Raw genomic sequence first — 21,585 nt, 5'->3', positions numbered from 1 at the left:
GCTTTGTCATCTTCTCTCCATCCTACTATATTAAGGAAGGGTTGAATTTTCTTTGTCTCTATTCACGTTGACTCTTAGGATAAAATTGGCTTAAATGGATACATAAATAATTTTTTGTGTTAACTTTTTTGTATAACTTTTTGTATATGTTTTAGAACCATTCCAAATTCTGAAAACATGATTCTATGTAGAATGGTTTTATATTTCTTTGGTTTTAGAGATGACATAGCTTTTCAAGTACACACTACTGGGAAAATACTATATTCTGACTAAAGAAAATATGTAGTATTCAAAACTATTTCCAATTTAGCATTGGGTTACTTCTAGGACATGGGTTTTTCCATAATAATTGTAAGGTGCTTTTGGAACTGAAATTCCAAAAGTTTTTAATCGAAAAGGCACAGCTGTTTAATACTGTATTTTTGAGGGTAGTTGGGAGTTTAAATATTTAAATTTTTTTTTTTTTTTGTATCCTTTTACCTCAGGTGGAGCATCCACAGAGATCGAAGAAGGCTGTATGGCACAAACTGTTATCCAAGCAGAGGAAAAGGGCAGTGGTAGCCTGCTTCCGGATGGCTCCTTTATACAATCTGCCAAGGTCAGACTTTTTAAATCTCTGTAATAGATTAATTTTTCTTTTCTTTTCCCCTACGAAGCAGTAGGAATATAGAGTCAATTTTAACCTGAATGCAGTAGTCTGAGAGACAGATGGAAGAGATCCCTTGGTTCTTCTGTATAATACTTGAGTTTGTTTTTTTCTTCATTGGGTATTCCCAGAGGACTGTGGTCTACAGTGTGATTGTTAAATGCTCTTAAATACTGAGGAAGATCTGCTCGCATATATAAGGCAGGTGGGGTCATTAGGAACTCAGACAGCTTTGATTTGAATCATGGCATCTCAATGGACGGCTGCCTGACATTGGTCAAGTTTCTTACCTGATGGTTCAGATTTCCTCATGTGTACCATGATGAGATTTGCCTCATGGACTTGTTCAGATGACGTAATGGGTTGAGGTATACAGAGTGCTTAGAGCCAAGCTTAACACTATACCTGTTAACTGTTGTTTACTATTTTTTGGGCATTGTCCATCTTGGGGAGAAGCAGTGATACGGACCTAGTTTATGGAAATAATGTCAATGCGTTTAATAGACTCCCCATCTTCTGATAACAGCAGTATACTTGTTAATAGAGAAATTATAGAGAAATATTTATATTATTATAATTGTATTTATATATTTTATTATATATTTATATATTATGATTATAGAAATAGAAAAATTATAGAGAAAAATAGAGAAAATCACCTGGTACATTTGAGTCTGGCTCTGTGGCCCAGGTACCAGTTCAGCCTCCTTGTAGTTTTCCCAAGAAACTGTGCCCTTTCCCCTTGGAGCCTTGTGTCAATGATACCATCCCCAAGTCGGGTAAACAGGGTTCAGCTCAGCTCCCTCTCTTTTTTGGAGCATCTCTGACCAGACCATGCCCTTCCACTCCTTGCAGATGAAACACTTCCTCCTCTTTGTTTCTAGGATGGTTTTATCAGGTCCCTGGCTGTGGGCACATTCACATGGCGTTGGGCCTATTTGTCTCTCTAATCCAGGCTTTGAGATCTTTTAGAGTTGTGTTCAATTTTATACCCTCAATACCTAGAACACTGACTTTCAGTACATGTTTGAATAAATAAATGAGTCGGGGAGTAAAACAAAACAACACCCCCAACAAAGCAAACGAACTTCACACAATTCCCTTTCACTAAGACAACTGGATTTCTTGCTCTGGCACCTTTGCTGGGTATAAAAATACATGAATTTCCCCCTGAGACCTTGTGTGCCTTTTAAATTCTCTGACTCCGTTATGGTGTTATCCGTTAGTCAATAGAATATTAACCTTGAATTCATTGTCTTATTCCTTTTTTGGTCTCTCCTATCTAGTCATTCTCCAAGTTCCATCAGATTTTTCCTTGATCTGTTTCACTTGGATCCTCTTTCCTTTATGGCCACCTGTTCATCTTACTTTTTTATCGCCCCTTACCAAGTTGATGGCAGCAGGTTCCGAGCTCATTTTCCTGAGGATGTCACAGAGTCTTCAGATCCACTCCCTCTGATAAAACCTTTCTAAAATTGTATCCCTTTTTGTGGCGCCTCTCAAACCTGGTACTTTTGGGAAATATACCCAGATTCATCGCAGAAACACTCAAACCTCAACCTATTGAATCAGCATTTCTGTGAGTGCTTTGCAAGTATATTGTACAAACGCCACTCAGCTGGTTTGGATGTCCCAGAAAGGTTGAGGCCGTCCTTTGTCATGCCTGTTTAATGCATGGGACTTTATGGCAATTTCTAGCAGTTCCGGCTGCATCAAGTCAGTTCCTCCCATTGGTCTTCCAGACTCTTCGTAAACCTATCTGACCATGTGCCTCATGAGTCCATAGCCTGCCATCAGTACAGGGGGCTCAGCTTTCCATCCTGTGATGATGGCACCTCTCCTTTTAACACTTCTGATACTCTCTTAGGATGTTTCCTTATGGTCATGACTTTCTTTTTACCTTTCTTTCTTTTTTTTTTTTTTTTAAGATTTTATTTATTTATTTGACAGACAGAGATCACAAGTAGGCAGAGAGGCAGGCAGAGAGAGAGGAGGAAGCAGGCTCCCCGCTGAGCAGAGAGCCCGATGCGGGGCTTGCTCCCAGGACCCTGGGATCATGACCTGAGCCAAAAGTAGAGGCTTTAACCCACTGAGCCACCCAGGCACCCCTCTTTTTACCTTTCTTATGGTGGAATCTTATCTGTACCTCTCATCAACTTCATGATGAGTTTATTGATTCTTTTAGTCTGTGGGGCTCTTTTGTTTCATAGGCAACCCATTTATTTTCAGTATCCTAGGATTTAGTCTTTGGATATCTACCCCTATTAAGTTCACGTAAGACATTTTGTTTAGTAATCTTTGGGGCCTCTATCTAATGTTAACTCAAATACTGAATAATTCCTTTATGAACACTTAGTACATTGTTTCTCAGAGCCACCTTATGTCATAATAACTGCCCCCTAATGACCATCTATCTACCCAATGTGCTTCACATTGTTTATCTCCTTTTATATCTTGCAAAACTGAAGTGCAGATTGGGGTTCTCCTAGTTTTATCAATGGAAAAAGTGGAAGTTGGTCAAGTGAATAACTTGGCCAGTGTTGTGAAGCTTGGAAATGACAGGGCCAGAATTTGAATGTAAGTCAGCCTGCGATCTGAGAAGCCTTGCCTTGTTCACGACGATGTGTTGCTTCTGGAATCATGAGTAGGAAGTTTATTGTTTTATCTTTTTTTTAGTGCACAGGCAATCCGGTGATAAATCACTAATGATTCATTTTCCAATTTATTTAAAAAAATTCTTTGTTCATAATTGTGCTTTTCTTTTAGGCACCGGGCTGTCAATCTCTTTCTTCAGGGATATGAGAAGTCTTGGATTGAAACGGAAGAACACTATTTTGAAGATAAACTGATAGAAGATTTAGCAGTATGTTTTAATGAGGTTTTAAGATGAAAGAGGGTTTGGGTTTGGTGGGATAACGTTGGTGTGAGCATTTATCATATCATATTAAAGAGAAAATATCATTGTAGCGTATTCTTCCTGGGAAACTTATTCTTGTTGCTGCTCATTGCATTCAGTGTTTAGGGAAAATTTTATCCTTATTTCGGACAGCTCTCTCCAACATCATACAGTTCAGAAGTTAAGCTGAATGATAGTTTATTATTAACCAAACATTGATTCCATTATTCTCTTAAATTCTTCCACAAAGCCCCCTTAACCACCTCAGAACCAGTATAGAGCTTTAAAAGCTGAACCATCATGAAGTTATTCACCAAACATAAGTGAAGGTTAACAAAAGCCAATGAAAAGTAGCTGTTTTTTAAAATCACACAGGCAGAGAATGATGGACTGGCTACAAGAAGAACAGGAAGCCCTGGTAAATGTAGTAGATGGCATAGTAGGTTTTTGGTCCTTCCATGCTGTGCTGGTAAGGATGCTGTTGTATTGAGAGCAGAGCAGTCTGGGAGGCCATTGTCTTAATCTTTTCGAAGTGGTGGACTTGTTAAAATATCTGATAAGCGTGTGGTTTGGTAGAATTTTGAAGATTAGTTAGAAGCTTCATGATTCTTAAGTTAAAGACCTCTTCTCTAAAAGTTTTTTTTTTTTTTTAACTCATGAGACAGTGGGGAATATTGGATAAACTGATGTAAACCATGAAAGCTTGACCTTGATTATCCCCATGTATTTTAAGTGAGTTCAGTTTGTCTTTAGAACCAAAATAACCCATAGACTATTAGATATCTTATAGAAATGTATCCCTTATCTACACTGTTAAGCCATAAATCCAGGAGAAGATCATTTATGTAGAGAGATAATCAGTCTGAATGGGTAAGGCAATAGATATATAAAACTCATTAAACCATTCAATGAAGAGTCAAGATTCATTAATTCTACATTGAGTAAAAATGCTTAATAATTTTCCTTGTGTTAAAAGTTCTAATAGCACAAAATTATTATAAGTTTAAAGTAACTGAAAATTTTTTAAAAAATGTAAGTAGTTTAAGCACTAACTCATTTAGCATTCTTTACCTGACATTGTTTGTATAGGCAAGGAAAAGGTTTCGTTTGATAATAATCAGTTTTCACTGCTCTGTGAACTAAATGTTTATACTTGGAGTGACTTAGGATTTTATTATAATTCCTTGTAAATTCAGCTTTCCCTAGAGCTGAAATCTCTGTACCAAATATACCCCCAGTTGTGATTCTGCTTCTAAGAATAGCATTCAGAATTTTTAAATGTTGTGAGTCATCCCTGCTCACAGTGGTTTTTGGTCCAATTATTAAATATCATTTTTTTAAGTTGCATAGTTTTGTACTGATTAATGTAGCACACACATGCATGCACAATGTATATAAAACACACGTATGTGCACAGTGCATATAAAAAACACACACTGGGGCGCCTGGGTGGTTCAGTGGGTTAGGGCCCCTGCCTTCAGCTCAGGTCATGATCTTGGAGTCCTAGGATCAGGCCCCCGAGTCGGGCTCTCTGCTCAGTGGGGAGCCTGCTTCCTTCTCTCTCTCTGCCTGCCTCTCTGCCTACTTGTGATGCCTGTGAAATAAATAAATAATTAAATCTTTAAAAAAAATAAACACACACACACACACACACACGCCAGAGCCAAAGAAGATGGCTTTCTTTTTAGTTATTGTTTCTGACCTTCATATTACACCTGGGTTTGTGTGCGCATTTCATTTAATGTGAAATTTTATCAATTTGGCTTTTTTGTAGAAACCTGGAGCCAACCCTCCAGAAGAAGAAGAAGGCACGAAGCGAGTTGATCCCCTCCATCAGCTCATACTTCTGTTTAGTCGAACAGCTTTAACAGAGAAATGGTATGGTTGGGAGGGTTCGTGGGAGCATAGGAAGAACAGATAAAGAAACCCCATGTCTGAGTATTTTGTGTTTGACCCATTCGTGTTGCAATTTCATCTTGTTCTTGTTAGAAGAGAGAATTGTTCCGAGATAGGACCCAGTTGGCCATACACCCAGGGGCCAACGTTCGTTCAAGTTCAGGCTTTCATGTCTGTCCATGAGTCCCAGTTATTCCTAACAATTTTGTCATTAGCTGTTGCAGTCGATCCCAAATCTTATGAAATGATTTTTTTTTCCTTTGTCCCAAATGGCCTTTATAAAGAAAACAAAAGAGCCCAAAGCAAATTCCAGTAGGAAAAAAAAAAAATGTGTGGAGGCCACTGGTGACCCAAACTTCCTGTGTCTCCATTGTGCAGTGGGTCTTAGGAAACCTTTAGAGGCGGGTGAACCATCATCTCAACAGGAAGTTTCTTTGACGTCTGTTTTGGGGCATTCTCCATTTTCCATGGCTTCTGTAGTCTTATTGATGTGAATTCACTGAAGCCACAAAGGCCGAACCTCTGTGTGGTTAAATCTCTGTGTCCTCAGATGCCGGGTAATCCACATGGGCTCAGCGTCTGCTCATAATGGGGAGCACTGCAGAGATTCTGTGATGAAACCTTTCAGAGGCTATAAAACATTTATCTGCCTCCCTGTGGTGCAAAAGGGAGCCTACTTTGCCCTAGGCTTCACTCATTCCTGCAGAAGCTGGAAGATAATTTAATGATGGCCCCACCCCCATGAGTCTTTTGAGAGTCTAGATGAGTTCATTTGACCTCTCTGCATGCCATAACAATGCACATTTCTCCCTCTTAGCCAATGTGATCCATCCTCCTCTCACGATGTCTCTCTCTCTCTCTTATTATTTCCTAACTAACCAAATCATCTCATCCCTAAGCATAGAGCAACCCTCTGTCTGGCATTGTCAGGTAATGAGGTATTTTCCTAAGTGCATTTTTCTGATGGCTGAACCTTAAAACTGCTACAATAAGTTTGCAAATATTAGGCATTTTTTTGGAAACCTTTCTTCATGAATTAATGGTTTCTGTACTTCTCAAGAAGAAGATATTAAACACATTTCTTAATGGATAGGGATCCCTGTGACTGTTGTATTTCTGAACAGTATAGTAGCATAATAATTGGGGGAGTCTTTTCATCAAATGTCAAATAACACTTCTGCTGTCAGAAGCCCCTACCTCTTTGAACTTGGTTGTTTCAGCTTGTGTAGTTTCAAGAAAATTAAAGCTGCTAACATTTGTGTGTAAATCAATAGACCATTTATTCTGTGAGACTTGAAGGCCTCTTCAGAAAGGTAAGATGGGTCAGCTGTTTAGGTCGGAGATCTTTGCCGTCTGAGTCTGCCATATTTTTGAATGATGACTTTGACTAGGTTTTGCATTTATTTCATTTTAAAAAGGTGTACTTGTTGAAAAATAAAGGTTGTTTTATACAGTGATGGTAGTTTTGCATCTGACTAGCGTCCTACTTAAAAATTCCTGTTTTCTTCTTGTTTCTCATAGCAAACTGGAGGAAGATTTTTTATATATGGCGTATGCAGATATTATGGCAAAGGTAAATAAAAATATCTTGATTTTAGTGTTTAATTTTCATAAAGAAAAATCATTTTCATCAGACAAGGGATAAAGAATCTATTCTTTGGAAATTTTTTTGTGTCCAAATAAAATAATGTTAAGTCCTAGAAACCTAAGGGGTATTAATCTTAATTTTCCACTTGTTGCATGAGTCTCTGTTCTGACTTCCTTGACAGGTAATCATTGTTTGCTCTCTTGACATTTATTTATGGGTAGCTCGTTAAGTTTCCAAACATTCATTCATTCATTCATTTAACAAATACTCATGGGGCATCAAGGTGTTGGAGGTAAGATAGTGAAGAAGAATGAAATGCACACACTCTTCCTGGAGTATATAGTCTCACGGAGAAGGCAAAATTTTAGCAGGTGATTGCAGCAAGGTCTACTAAGATTAATGGTACAGGTGCTATCAGGGGTATAGGGAAGAGGTTGCACAGGAGAGTAGTGAGGGTTGCTTAGGCTAAAGTTTAAGGAAGTCCTTGACTGCTTAATGACGGGTGGACCGTGCAACAATAGGACCAGCTTGTGTGCACTGAGTCTTTATTTCATTTATATCCCACAGTAGAGGGTGAATGAGGGGTGCATTTAAAAGAGGAGTTGGGGTGTCTCTGAGACCTCTGATGTAGGCGACTGGGAACACAGTGGTACCAGATACTGAGATGGGGAGCACTCAGTATGTAGGCCTGGAATGAAGGGGAGAGATGGCAAATTGCGTTTTGGACATGTGAGTTAAAAATGCCTGTGAGACAGCCAAGCGGAGAGATAAGATATGTGATAACACATTCAAGTCTGACATTCAGCCTCTCAGGGATGCCTTACAAATACAGATTTGGGATTTATCTGCATTCGAAGGGAATCAAAGCCGTAGGAGTAGATGGTCTTGCCCCAGGCGGAGAAGGTATCACGAGAGGGAAAGGCCCATGACCACTTCTCTAAGGACATGGGTATATAAGAGATGATAAGAAGAAAAGGAACCCATAAAAAAAGGGTTAGGGAGAGAATCGTTAAGTGTGAGCATATATAGGAGCTGTGGGTCTTAGTGGGTACTCAGCAGAACCATATGCTGCTAGGGGTGTGGGTGATCAAGGCGAGGACAGAGACTTTAGTCTTTAGACTTTAGACTTTAGACTTAGTGCATGTGTGTCATATGACCACGGTAAGGTCCGTTTCAGGACATTATGGAGAGAGGCCGTCAGAGGTGCCAGTGCCATACGGTAGGGAAGCAAGTAGAGATTCACATGTGAGGGGATGTGGCCTAGACATTTCTTTACTAGAAGATTGAGAGAGGGGAGAGACAATATGAAGTGACCAATATCTAGATGGAATTGTGACATTGAGGGGGATGATCTTTTTTTGTTTGTTTGCTGTTTGTTTACTTTTATATGTGAGAGAGATTTGAACATGCTTCTCTCCTAGTGGGAAGGAACCAAGAGAGAGAGGGAAAGGGGGTCATTTGTGGTGGGAGGTCTTGAGTGAATGGGAGCAGGGGGAGAGGGCAGGTTACAGAGCATCAGGAAAAGCTGTGGCTTTCCAGCTTTCTTTTACACCATAACCCCCAGTAAGAAACATATTTACTCAGTGTATTTATGGACACGTAAAATTGGTTTGTTGAAAGAACATTTTCATGAAATTATACCCTTCCTGTGAGCAGTAGAGCCTGAATTTTCTATTCTATTTAAATAAAAAAAATTATTTTAGATCCTGACTCATTAAATAGATTCTGCATCCAATAAAAGAGCCGAAGCCCATAGTTTGAAAAATGCTGAGTTAGAATGCCTGGGTGGCTCAGTTGTTAAGTGTCTGCCTTCGGCTCAGGTTATGATCCCAGGGTCCTGGGTTTGAGCCCTGCTTCGGGCTCCCTGCTCGGTGGGAAGCCTGCTGCTCCCTCTCCCACTCCCCCTGCTTGTGTTCCCTCACTTGCTGTGTCTCTCTGTCAAATAAGTAAATAAAATCTTTATAAAAAACAAAACAAAACACTGAATTAAAGGATAAAAGAGGGAGGGATAGGAGTGCCTGGGTGGCTCAGTGGGTTAAGCCTCTGTCTTCAGCTCAGGTCATGGTCTCAGGGTCCTGGGATCCAACCCCACATGGGGCTCCCTGCTCAGCGGGGACCCTGCTTCCCCACCCCCCTGCTTGCCTCTGCCTACTTCTTTTTTTTCCTTCTTCTTTCAAAGATTTTATTTATTAGACAGACCGAGATCACAACGAGGCAGAGAGAGGCAGGCAGAGAAGGGAGGTGGGTAGCAGGCCCCCTGCTGAGCAGAGAGCCTGATGCGGGGCTCGATCCCAGGACCCTGAGATCATGACCTGAGCCGAAGGCAGAGGCTTTAAACCACTGAGCCACACAGGCGCCCCTCTGCCTACTTCTGATCTCTGTCTGTCAAATAAATAAATAAAATCTTAAAAAAAAAAAAAAAGACAGAAGAATATTTCCTCCTTGGTCTTGGACTTTTAACTAGGATAAATAAGGGCATGAAGAAGTAAGGAGCTCACAAATGAGGTTGTAAAGGAGTCATACACTGTTGTCCTCTGCATTTGAAGAACCACAGAGCAGGTGGGCTACATAGGTGGAAACCTCGTGGTTTGAGGGTAAGATCAGGCTCCACGCTCAGTGTGGGATTCTCTTTCTCCTTCTACCTGTGCCCCTCCCCATGCTCCACAGTCTTTCTCAAAAAATAAACAAACAGGGACTCCTGGGTGGCTCGGTCGTTAGGCATCTGCCTTCGGCTCAGGTCATGATCCCAGGGTTCTGGGATTGAGCCCCACATTGGGCTCTCTGCTCAGCGGGAAGCCTGCTTCTCCCTCTCCCACTCCCCCTGCTTGTGTTCCCTCACTTGTTGTGTCTCTCTCTGTCAAATAAATAAATAAATATTAAAAAATAAATAAAAATAAAAATAAAAATCCCTCTCTTTGGTGGTAAAATTTGAAGCAAAAAGCTGATGAGTAGCTGTGCACTTCTTCTTCTTATTATTATTACTATTATTATTATTATTATTATGGTATCTGCTCTAAACCCTGTACTTACTATACCTCATTCTTCTTGCTTTGGCTGTGTCTTGAAAAAAATCATCTTAAATCTTTGTATTTTTCAAGCCATACTTTGTTTTATTTTATATATATACATATATGTATACATACGTGTATATGTACACATTTATATGTATACATTTATACCCATATATTTATATGGGTAAATGTATACATATACACATATATAAAATATATATACATATATATAATATATATATACGTATATATTTTAAGATTTTATTTATTTATTTGACAGACAGAAATCAGAAGCAGGCAAAGATTTTATTTATTTATTTGACAGACAGAGATCAGAGGCAGGCAAAGAGGCAGGCAGAGAGAGAGGAAGGAAAGCAGGCTCCCTGATGAGCAGAGAGCCCGATGTGGGCCTCGATCCCAGGACCCTGGGATCATGACCGAGCCAAAGGCAGAGGCTTCAACCTATTGAGCCACCGAGGCGCCCCTAAACTTCACATTTTTTAAAAAAAGTTTATTTATTTATCTGATAGAGCACCAGGGGGAGTGGTAGGCAGAGAGAGAGGGAGAAGCAAAGTCCTCCCAGAGTAGGGAGCCTGACATGGGATTCAATCCCTGGACCCTGGGATCTTGACCTGAGCCCAAGGCAGATGCTTAAGTGATGGAGCCACCCAGGTGCCCCTAAACTTCACATTCTCAAGAGACAGATTAGTGTTCTAATTTGTTTAAATAGTAAACATGCTTGTTTACTATAAATATAAATATAATGCCTGTGCTTTACTTCTATTTCCTTAAAGCAAAGGAAGGACAGATAAACCAAAATTCCTCTGTGTTTAACATGAGATGCACAGTATTTACAGAGGACTACAGGTTTGCCTATCAGATGTGTTTTGCTCAAGTTTTCATGGTTCTTTTTCTTAGATTTCTGGTCTACTGATGGCATGAGAGCCAAGGTGACCTTAGCTCATAGCAGAACATTCCCCGCAGTCTTGATTAAATAATTAACAACATTGTTTCTGTAGGGAAACGTGCTATGGGACTCCTTTTCCAAACAGCAGAAATGTTTATTTTCCTTTGCAAACTATGTTGTCAGTCTTCTTACTGCAGAGTGGAAAGGGTGATAGTATTTACTGAGGGAACAAAAGAATATGACAGACCTTTAGAATCTATCATGGTGCGGGTAGAAGGATCATATTTTCTGCCCTGCCTCCCATCTCCACTTGAGCTCCATACTCAAAATACTGGGAATCATTGAACTGAAACTATTCTTCTGACTTGTCAATTATGTTTAATTACTTGCCACATTCACTTCAATGATATGCTGAGGGCTTGCAGACCAGAAGAAATCCTTAGAAGGGTTGGAACAATCTCACCTTAAAAGCTATAGGTTTTGGGGCACCTGGGTGGCTTAGTGGGTGAAAGCCTCTGCCTTTGGCTTGGGTCATGATCTCAGGGTCCTGGGATCGAGCCCCACATCAGGTTCTCTCCCCGGTGAGGAGCCTGCTTCCTCCTCTCTCTCTCTCTGCCTGCCTCTCTGCTTACTTGTGATCTCTGTCTGTCAAATAAATAAATAAATAAATGAATAAATAGCTTTTAAAAAAAAAAAAGCTATAGGTTTTTTTTCCTGCTGTGGCTTTTGGTTAATGCCAGATTCCTTTGGTCAACATGATTCTTTTTATTCCCACCCAGAATAATTATAATAGCAGTTGAGATTTATCTAATGCTTATTATTTTTCAGACACTTAAACAATTATGCCACCATCTTACATATGTTAATTCACATAATCCTCCCAGGAGACCTGGTCCTCTTTGTCTTATTTCTACCTTAAATATGAGAAAAGGGATACCCAGAGAGGTAAAGAAACTTGCCCTAACCTGAACAGCTAATAATTATCGGCATCAGGATTTGAAGCAGGCCCCCTGTGTCTTTAGGCTATGATCTTTTTTTTTTTTTTAAGATTTTATTTATTTATTTGTCAGAGAGCGAGCGAGAGCGAGCACAGGCAGACAGAGTGGAACGCAGAGTCAGAGGGAGAAGCAGGCTCCCTGTGGGGCAAGGAGCCCGATGTGGGACTCGATCCCAGGATGCTGGAATCATGACCTGAGCCGAAGGCAGCTGCTTAACCAACTGAGCCACCCAGGCGTCCCCAGGCTATGATCTTAATCACCACACCACTCTTCCTTAAATTTAGGAAGCAAAACCTTTAGCTGTGGCAATTAGATAAGAATAGATGCATGAGTTAACATAACTCCTTTATCATTTCTGGGAAAATAACTCAATGGATTAGTCAGTTATTTTTCTGTAAAATAATAGTATTAGTAGCAGCCAGAATTTCATTTTCCTCCTTCGTACCAATTACAATGAAAAAGGAAGATAAAGGATTACAAGAGTCACTTTATTTTTTTTTCTTAAAGATTTTATTTATTTATATGACAGACAGAGATCACAAGTAGGCAGAGAGGCAGGCAGAGAGCGAGGAGGAAGCAGGCTCCCTGCTGAGCAGAGAGCCCGATGCGGAGCTTGATCCCGGGACCCTGGGATCATGACCTGAGCCGAAGGCAGAGGCTTTAACACACTGAGTCACGCAGGTGCCCCACAAGAGTCACTTTAAACAATGGACTTGCTTTCTGTTAATTTTAATTCATAGTTATTGCATGCATCTGTATTTGTGCGTTGTGATGGCAACAGAAAATAAGAGAAAACAAGAATCCTTCTCTCTCTTTCTTTTTTTTAAGATTTTTATTTATTTATTTATATGACAGACAGAGATCACAAGTAGGCAGAGAGGCAGGCAGAGAGAGAGGAGGAAGCAGGCTCGCCACTGAGCAGAGAGCCTGATGCGGGGCTCGATCCCAGGACCCTGGGATCATGACCTGAGCAGAAGGCAGAGGCTTTAACCCACTGAGACACCCAGGTGCCCCAACAATCCTTGCCTTTAAGGCTTGTAGTTTGGTTTGAACAAGGCAATACATGCGTGAATAAGAGGTACATGTACTGTGGTAGAGATCTCACCAATATCTCTGTGCTGTGCCTAAAATTGGCAGTTTAATTATTTTGATTTTGTAAAAGCGCAGTATAATTTTTTGGGGGGTCCTGAATTCATTGATCATGCCATCTGCATTTACTGTGTCTAATACATCTGTTTAAAGGATGTCAATGACAACTTAGTACAGATGATTTGGTTTTCATGCTGCATTGTTTTGTACTTTCTGCCTCAATGTATTTGAATCCTGCTAACCTTTTCTTAATGTTTTCCATGTTTCAGAGTTGTCATGATGAGGAAGATGATGATGGGGAAGAAGAAGTGAAGAGTTTTGAAGTAAGATGGGTCTTTCTAGATTTGTCTTCTTTTCTACTTTGGAACATTGTTTCATAGCTTATAACTGACATTTATGTTTCTTGCTTCATGGCTTATCGCAGCTTATTGTGTCAAGGAACTGCATGTCAGAAGCTGGATGGACAAATCTGAGTCCTCACATTTGCTAAAGTTAAGACCAAGGAACGTAGACTAATGAAATAATCAAATAAAACCCATATGTGCAGAATGAGTGTCCCTGAGAACTCTCAGAGATGAGTGCTTCAGACTGTAATCATCTCAGTGAACGTCGTGATCTGAAATTTCTAGTGGACATATAAGGAAAATACTTACTGAACAGCAACATGACATCGAGGTTTTAATTAAACCCTTGGTTGGCTGTTTTTCTTCTGAATTGAAAAAGTCTTAGAGATCTGGCCTCTTTTGAATTCAACCCAAATATGTCACTCATTCCCTGTACATATGTACAGACGGCGACACACTATGCCAATTTGCTTGCATGAGGTAGGAGTGCATATATTTCTAGGACTGTGTTCTATTGTACGATTGTTACAGATGTTCTCAGCTCCTAAATATCCAGAAAATTAGAAAGACTGCTCTATGCTAATTAGCCAGAAGGAAAGGAACTATTATTTGACCCCATTTGTTTAGATTTTACTTTTGCTTTCTATGAAGAAAAGAGTTGTTGCTAACTGCCACCTTTCTCCATTTCTTTTCTTTTCTTTTTTTTTTTTTTTTAAGAATTTTCAAAAAGAAGTGGAAAGAAATAGATACTTTTTTTTTTCTATTATGTATATCTGGATTTTGAGCTAGAGGTCTGGAAATCTATTAGTAACTAGCAGTCAGTCCTTAATGACAGTGGTCCCACTGAAAGGTACAGGTTGAGGGGGGACATAGAGTAGGGCCCCTTCCAGGACCAATTTGATGTGGCATCTCTGCAGCATTGAAATCAATGCGTAGAAAGTGTAAAAGCTAGTCTGAGAACAACCCATGCTTATTGCTGAGGAAAAAAAAAGCCGTAAGATTAATTTCCTATGTGACACTATAATCTTTTCTAATGTATGTGTGTCCTATTCTCAAGTCCGTCTTTATTGATAAGAAACTGAGGTAAATTAGAATGAGCTCTGAGCAGCAAGTAATACTGTGTTTTCTGAAGTGCACACCATTTATGGTCTACCAGTTGTCTTCCGAGCAATTGTTTATTGCTATTTTGCTTCTTGTCCTCATCCTTCCTTAAGGCCACAGGATCCCAACGCAGCAAGGTAAAACTATATATATGTGTGTATTTGTCCGGGTCTGAGTTTTGGTTTCTTGTGACATTTACCTTTGTTAGACCCAACATCTTGGATTCTTTTGTAATAAAAGGTCTTGCAATCTTTCTACGAGTTTGTAGCTCCCATGCAATTGGTCTCTTCAGTACCCCTTCCTTGACACAGGTTTATTCTTCTTGGAGTTTAAATAACTCATAATTTGAAATTTCATCCTACGTGTGAACTCTGGGCCGCATGCTGTGTTCAGGTAAAAAGGGGCCAGACCTTTAGCTGACTAACTCTTAGCTTGGGACCTTTCAGGACCGCATTCTGGCCTCATCCCCTCTTGATGCTTATAAAATACAAGTCTTGTTACTCGAAAAAAGACCTATAAATGGCATCACTAGTGAGATTGGGAAGAAGTCTGTTTTCCCTTTGTGTTAGTAATATCTCCATTTAGTAATTAGAGATGATATTCCACGATGTTGTTGATGTCAGCATTTCATTACAGAAGAACTTGATGATTATTTCTATCTCTTAATATATTTTGAATAGTGAAGTGCTTGGAATATTTGCTAAAAGAAAAAAACATTTTTTTGAGCATCAAAAATTTTTTTTTCTTTGATAGGAACCCTGTTAAGCTTACATTTTATTTTCATGAGACTAATTCATAGGAAAATTGACCGGAACATCCCAGGGGAGAAAAATATCCATCATGGCTTTAGTTTAAAAAAAAAAAAAAAAAAAAAAGTGCTGTTAAACTGAATTTAGAATGTCATGAAGAATCTATTTAGAAGAAACAAATGATAATATTTTAACTTAGTCTTATATTTTGGAGGAATATATTATTCTTACAAATTTAAAAATTTGAATTCATACAGCTATCAGCTTATAGCTCTAGTAGATGGGTATAATAGTTAATGGCATATAATAGACATGACAATAATATTTTCTGGGCTTAAATCATAGGTAATAATGAATGTGATACTAAGTTGATATTTATGCCTTTATCACTAATTATCTCAAATAGAATTTGGATTATGGAGGGTTAAAAATATGAAGGGACCTCCTGACAGTAGCCAATGATTTGATGTCCTGGCACCAAAATTTGTTCCCCAAGCATATATTGATATCTGTGGGGTAAGGGTAGATAAGGAAGGTCAGAATCAGAAGGCATTGCTGGTTAAGAAAGCCATCTTCCTCAGAAAGAGGAATGTAGTTTCAGGGGAATCTAAAAAGCAAATCCAGTTTGGTAAATAGGGTCAAATTTGGTGACATTAGAGAAGTTCCCAATTCAGAAAGAAGTCTAGGAATGGCTAATGGAATCAGCTTTTAGCATCTAGGATTCATGTCAGAGTGAAGTCAAGAAATCAGGTGAGGATATGGAGCCTGACCTGAGAAAACAGGCTGCATGTCCCAGGTTCAGAATGGTGGGCAAGACATTCACACAGTAGTGTGAAGCCTGGCAATGAGACTAGAAACCAGCAAGTATAACCATCCCCCATGAAACAGGATTTTGAAGTTTCTTATGATCGCTACTTGTGGGCATAACACCGTAGACGAGAGAGGGGAATTTGTACTTCTTAACCAGATATTTTACTGAATTGCCATGTGATTTGGGACTATGACTTACTATGTATGCCTAATTTGTGTAGCATGCTACTTTCCACAAACTATTTGATCAGTGAGTAAGCAATGGAAATTGAAACCAAGTTGAGAAACTGAGATGTGCAGGTGCTCGCCTGTGAAGATACTCTTGTCTGAGGTTGACTCTGTGATACCAACAAAGCCGCCGAAAATTTGACCAGACAACTGGATTATTACTTTCTCTATAAATTGAGTAACATACCAGACATTTTAGTTGAAGTGTCTGGTTGTTTAGTATCATTTAGAGATAGTCTCATAGTGGAATTTTTCATCTAAGGTAAAATAGATCTGAGAGGCTATCTGACAGTTTCAAGAATTCTTAAATTATGTTAAAGAAATTTCAGGATAACATAAAGCATGTGATAATTGAATTTTATTCCCATAACTACTGATTATTAATAGTTGCTGTACTTTCTGCTTAAATTCTTTATCTGTAAGTATTCAGTGACAATTAAAGGGGCATTTTTAAAAAGGGGCATTTTTTAAAAAGGGGCATTATAAGATCCTTGAGGGAAGAAACAAAGCTTAAGGAACATGAAACACAGGATGTGGGGACTAAAATGCTGAGTATTTGCTAGCTCTTTTCTTATTTCCCTCACATCTATGTTTTACTGATGGGATTCTGCTAAAACTTGCAAAGAGATTTAATGTGATAATTTAATTCCCTGCTTCATCAATAATATATGTAAATGCTCTCTACAGCTATTTATTTAAAAACCTTATTGCTTATTTAGTTACGTATATATAACTTTTTTAGATTTGGGACTACATCAATACTAAAACTACAAAAAGGACTGTTAAATCTTATAAAGAGGCTAGGAGTAACTGAAAGGGAAGAAATATCTTAGCAGTGACTCAAAATGTTCATTACTACAGTTGAGTGCATTGTTCAGCTTTGAATTTTTATAAGCCAAAGCAAAGAATAAGAACAACAAATTGATAATGTTGCAAGTCAAAAAACTTCACTTTTCTGAGCAGCGTGGGTTTTTCTCACTTAAATTCACAAAGAGATTTGGTACCAGAACAAACCACATTTTTAAACTATGATTTTTGCAAAATACGCACAAACATTCCCCAGTGAGTGTGTGGCATTAAATGCTAATTCTATGGAAGCATTTCTGTGGACTATGATGGTACTATAATATAGATTTATTTCTTAATAAAAACCAAAATTAATAACAGTGGAGCTTAAATAAACCAGAGGAATGGGATACTGACTTGCCTTCTAGACCATCTTTCTTAAATATTAGGCAAGTTGCATCATCCTTTGGCAAATGCCCAATTTCTAATTCACAGAGGAGTTCTCTGCTGCGTCCCTGAGTTCTTGTTATTCTGTACTGATGATTAAAGAGAATAACTTGTGTCTTAAATACTAAATATGCCTATGGCAGTGTTGACATTCTGTAATAAAAGACTTAGGAAACCAACTTATATTCTCTCCCAGATGGGCCTCAGGCATAACTGAAATGACATCATACCTGCTAAAGTATTCAGACCAATACCAGCTCGTATTCCAAAATATGCATCACCAAATATGGAAGAATCGATTTAGGCCCCAGTGCGTTAAGGTCTGAGGTTATATAGCTCTACCCAATGACAAAACCACCTTTGTCTGGCCCCTCCAGTGGTCCAGTTTTGAACAGAACTCCATTCCTCGGCAATGCTGCGGCAACGAATTTGCTGTAAGATGTACTGTCTCCACCAGCTGTGTAATTTGATCTTTGAATGGGTTTATTTAGTTCTGTTCATGGGAGCAAAGCAGTTTAAACGAGAAGGGCTCCCTGAATCTTACCAAAGACAACCAGTTTATATAAAAATAAATAAAAGATACAGCTTTGAATGTAGAACATTGAAGCAATGATTCCTTTTATCAGGTACACTTAATAGTTGCTTAGTTTCTCTTACAGAAACACTGTGGTATCCAAAATTGGGTCGAAAGTGCTGAGTTGTTATGCTACTGTTGAATGATAGAGGGGGAGGGAGAAGGAATTTTGATGGCCACTGTTCTCATACCTCTTGCCGAAAGCTGCTAACTGCATTCTTAGATACTGAAATTATCAGCCTCAAGTAATACCCTCATGTCTTAGCCCAGGTTCCTTAGAAAATAGAGCAAAGAGATTCTGTGCTAACCCTTTATTGGGGTTTAGGCGCTGATACAATCCCGGAAGAGTAAGAGTGACGGGGAAAAAGAGAGCAGATTATCTAAGGAAGGAGGGAGAGCAAATACAAGGTGGTGCGTTCTTGAGCTGACCATGCCTGTTCAACATCGTGTCAGACGGCCCTAGAAAAACCACATGTATGCATCCGGGAACAGTGCCTCCTAGGGAAGAAGGATGAGCACTGGTTCTGTCCCACCTCCTTTCTTTCTCTGGTCAGAGGGACTTAGTTTCTTCATACTTCCTGTTGTTAAGCAGATTTTCCGTGCACCTCCTGGGGAAACCAAAGGCAGCTTGGGTCCAGCCTACCCAGAGTTCAGGTACTGCAGTCTCTGCATGTGGAGCCTCCTAAGTGGGTGGTAGAGATGATAGGAGCCAACTTTTATAACCCTACTCTGAGAAAGGCAAGTTGCCAAGTGTTGGAGAGAAAGGGCATGTCGGGTGTGATGGAGTCCTGGTCTTGGCATGAGGAAAATTCCCAGAAAGCACAGTCCCCTAGATCATGTATGGTAATTCATGCATATTGGCTGCATGCACATAAATAGCAAACTGTATAGAACGTACACCTGAACATCTAGTTATGCATTTCTCAGGCACATGATAGTAGAACATTGTATACTATTATTTAAAAAATAATCTCGGGCACCTGGGTGACTCAGTGGGTTAAGCCTCTGCCTTCGGCTCAGGTCATGATCTCAGGGTCCTTGGATCAAGCCCCACATCAGGCTCTCTGCTCAGTGGGGATCCTGCATCCCCCACCCCTTTTTGCCTGCCTCTCTGCCTACTTGTGATCTCTGTCAAATAAATAAATAAAATCTTAAAAAAAAATAAAATAATCTCAGTTGACAATAATTCATCCCATAATGCTTGACTGCATTATATGTATAACAGATGGGATACAGCAGAATCATTCAGAGCATAGATATTTGAACGAACCACCTATGTTTGAATCCCAGCTCCACCACCTACCTGTGTGACCTCAAGCCTCAATTTTCCTATTTATAAAATGGAGCTAATAATTATAGTATATATTTCATATGGTGAAGATTAGATTAGTTAATATGTATAATACACTCAGAGCATTGGCTGTCTATAACAAGCTCTCTAGGTATTTACTATTATTATTACTTTTAATCAATTTTACCTTCCTACTAAAATCAAGCCAGCAAATCCCTTAGGAAAACTTTCACGAGACAGTGAACACAGAACTACACAGGGCAAGAGACCTGGGCTCTCATTCGGGTGCTGACTAGGTGGCCTTGAGTGGGTCACATTTAAATTATTCTGTGCCTTGGTTTTTTTCTTCTTTGAACTAAAAGCTTTGACCTGGATGTTCTTAGGGGTCATGCTCGCCTTTAAAAGTGTCTAATTCGCTGTTCACGAGTAAGTTCTTTTTATTTTTCAGGGCAATTTCTTAATGCTCCTAAATGCATAAATATTAATAGAAGCATGGACATTTTGGGTATTTTTTTCTTCCAATCTTTTGTGGAAGAGTGAAAAGGGAAATAAACTTCATTTTATTTACACTAGTAGAGTCACAATAAAAATGCTTTGTAGACACTAGCCTAGCTTCTGTACATACATATGTATCTCTACCTTTTCGTAGTTTGGTGTTTAAAGTATTACACAATTATACATGATACAGTAAGATATAGAAGGAAAAATGTTGAGGGATGAGGGGGGTTTGGGGACACCAACTGGAGCCTTCCAAGAATGAAACCAGTGCCTTAGACTCTTGCTAATTAGTGGGGATTTGTCAGCACGACCGATCCCAAGCTTTCTAGGAGTGAGCATCAAGTCACACAAATTTCAGTTTGCTCTGTCAGTGAAATAAACACAGTCTTCTTGTTTGGAAGATACAGAAATTCCTGAGGATCTCTGTGAGGAGGACAACATGTCCTATAGCCTGTTGTAGTTCAGTAGAGGTAATAATTGAGAATTTCTTGATAAAGTCCAGATATCCAGGTGACATCTGAGGATGGCTGAGCAGAGGATAAGTACCAGGAATCTGGAAGAATGAAAACACTATGTTCCCATAAGACAGTCTCCAGAAAACTCCCTCTCTGAGCCGAGCCGGAAATTGGCGGGAATTGGAGACTGTATTGAGTACTTAAAGAGCTCACGCAGCTGTTTCTTGAGGGTCGCTCTGCGGTAGGACCAGTAATCGTGTGTGAAAACTTAAAATTTTAAGCACTGAAACAGCTAGTATTGAGAGGACTCAAAATCCACATAATGACTTGTCATGATCCGCTCTATGGTAAAATTTATTCTAACTTCTTTTTTTTCCATAAATTATTCCAACATTTTGGCACCTTCCTGATCCAACTATACCTTCATATTAGTAGAGTCATCAACCTTATTGTTCTTATTCTTCTGTCGGGCTGTGCTAGTAGCATTTTCTTTCTGTATTCAAGGCAGTGTTCAGTGTTTTTAAGACTTAAACAAACAAATAGGTAAATGAAAGCTGTTCTAAATCACCTTTGTGCTCAGAATAAACCCCATTCCCTCCGATGATAACTTGGTGTAACTTTGCTAATTTGATACCTTCTGATTTGATAGTTGCTCATTTTCCCTCTCCTACTTTATAGCTTGTTTGCGAAGCTTTTCGTGATAGAGTATAAATTTTGTCAACAGAACCCTGAAATAGAAAATCATTTGAACGCAGCTAGGTTTTATTGTTTCAGCATAGTGCTAATTAGTCTAAATATGGTGAATCCAAGGGAAACAATATGTTAACAAGCGTGGAAGTATAAATGATGAATAAGTAAGCCAAAGTCACACTACACAGGACATCCAAACTTCAGAGCCTCCAACACATTAACTGGACTGTACTTTTCTGCATTAGAATTTTCGTCCTCTCTGATTGTTGTCTATTAGTTAAACTTCGGGACTGAACCAAAGTTTGCTTTGGGTAAAAATGTATTTCCTTTCTTCCCTCCCTCCCTTCTTTTCTCTCTCTCTCTTTCTTTCTTTCTTGTTTTTTTGTGGGTTTTTGTTGTTGTTGTTGTTGTTGTTGTTGTTGTTAAAGAACAAGAGCTAGAAACTATGCCTATCCTATTGAAAAATAGAAGTCTGGGAGATTATACTATTCAGTATTCAGCAACAAAGACAATGGGTAATCAAGATACAGAGAGTAAACTAATTGAGCTTTAAAAGTGAACAGTTTGAGAACTATTGTTCA

General features: G+C 39.1%; 1 protein-coding gene across 7 annotated transcripts in view; it reads left to right on the top strand.

Annotated features, from left to right (window-relative positions):
* Window positions 1-21,585, top strand: part of RYR2 (ryanodine receptor 2) — a 756,727-nt gene that overhangs the window by 646,414 nt on the left and 88,728 nt on the right. For 4 of the 7 annotated variants that reach the window (XM_032312094.1, XM_032312091.1, XM_032312093.1 and 1 more), the window contains 6 exons: window positions 486-598; window positions 3,413-3,509; window positions 5,317-5,420; window positions 6,960-7,011; window positions 13,301-13,354; window positions 14,590-14,613. In XM_032312094.1, coding sequence (XP_032167985.1) covers window positions 486-598; window positions 3,413-3,509; window positions 5,317-5,420; window positions 6,960-7,011; window positions 13,301-13,354; window positions 14,590-14,613 — 444 coding nt within the window. The remainder of the gene's footprint in view (window positions 1-485; window positions 599-3,412; window positions 3,510-5,316; window positions 5,421-6,959; window positions 7,012-13,300; window positions 13,355-14,589; window positions 14,614-21,585) is intronic. The other 3 variants (XM_032312097.1, XM_032312096.1, XM_032312092.1) reach the window with 1 other exon arrangement.

This window comes from Mustela erminea, chromosome 14, assembly GCF_009829155.1.
Source record: "Mustela erminea isolate mMusErm1 chromosome 14, mMusErm1.Pri, whole genome shotgun sequence".
NCBI classification, from domain to species: Eukaryota; Metazoa; Chordata; class Mammalia; order Carnivora; family Mustelidae; genus Mustela; species Mustela erminea.
The sequence above is the reverse complement of the archived record's forward strand: the minus strand, read 5'-3'. Positions and strand labels throughout refer to the sequence as shown.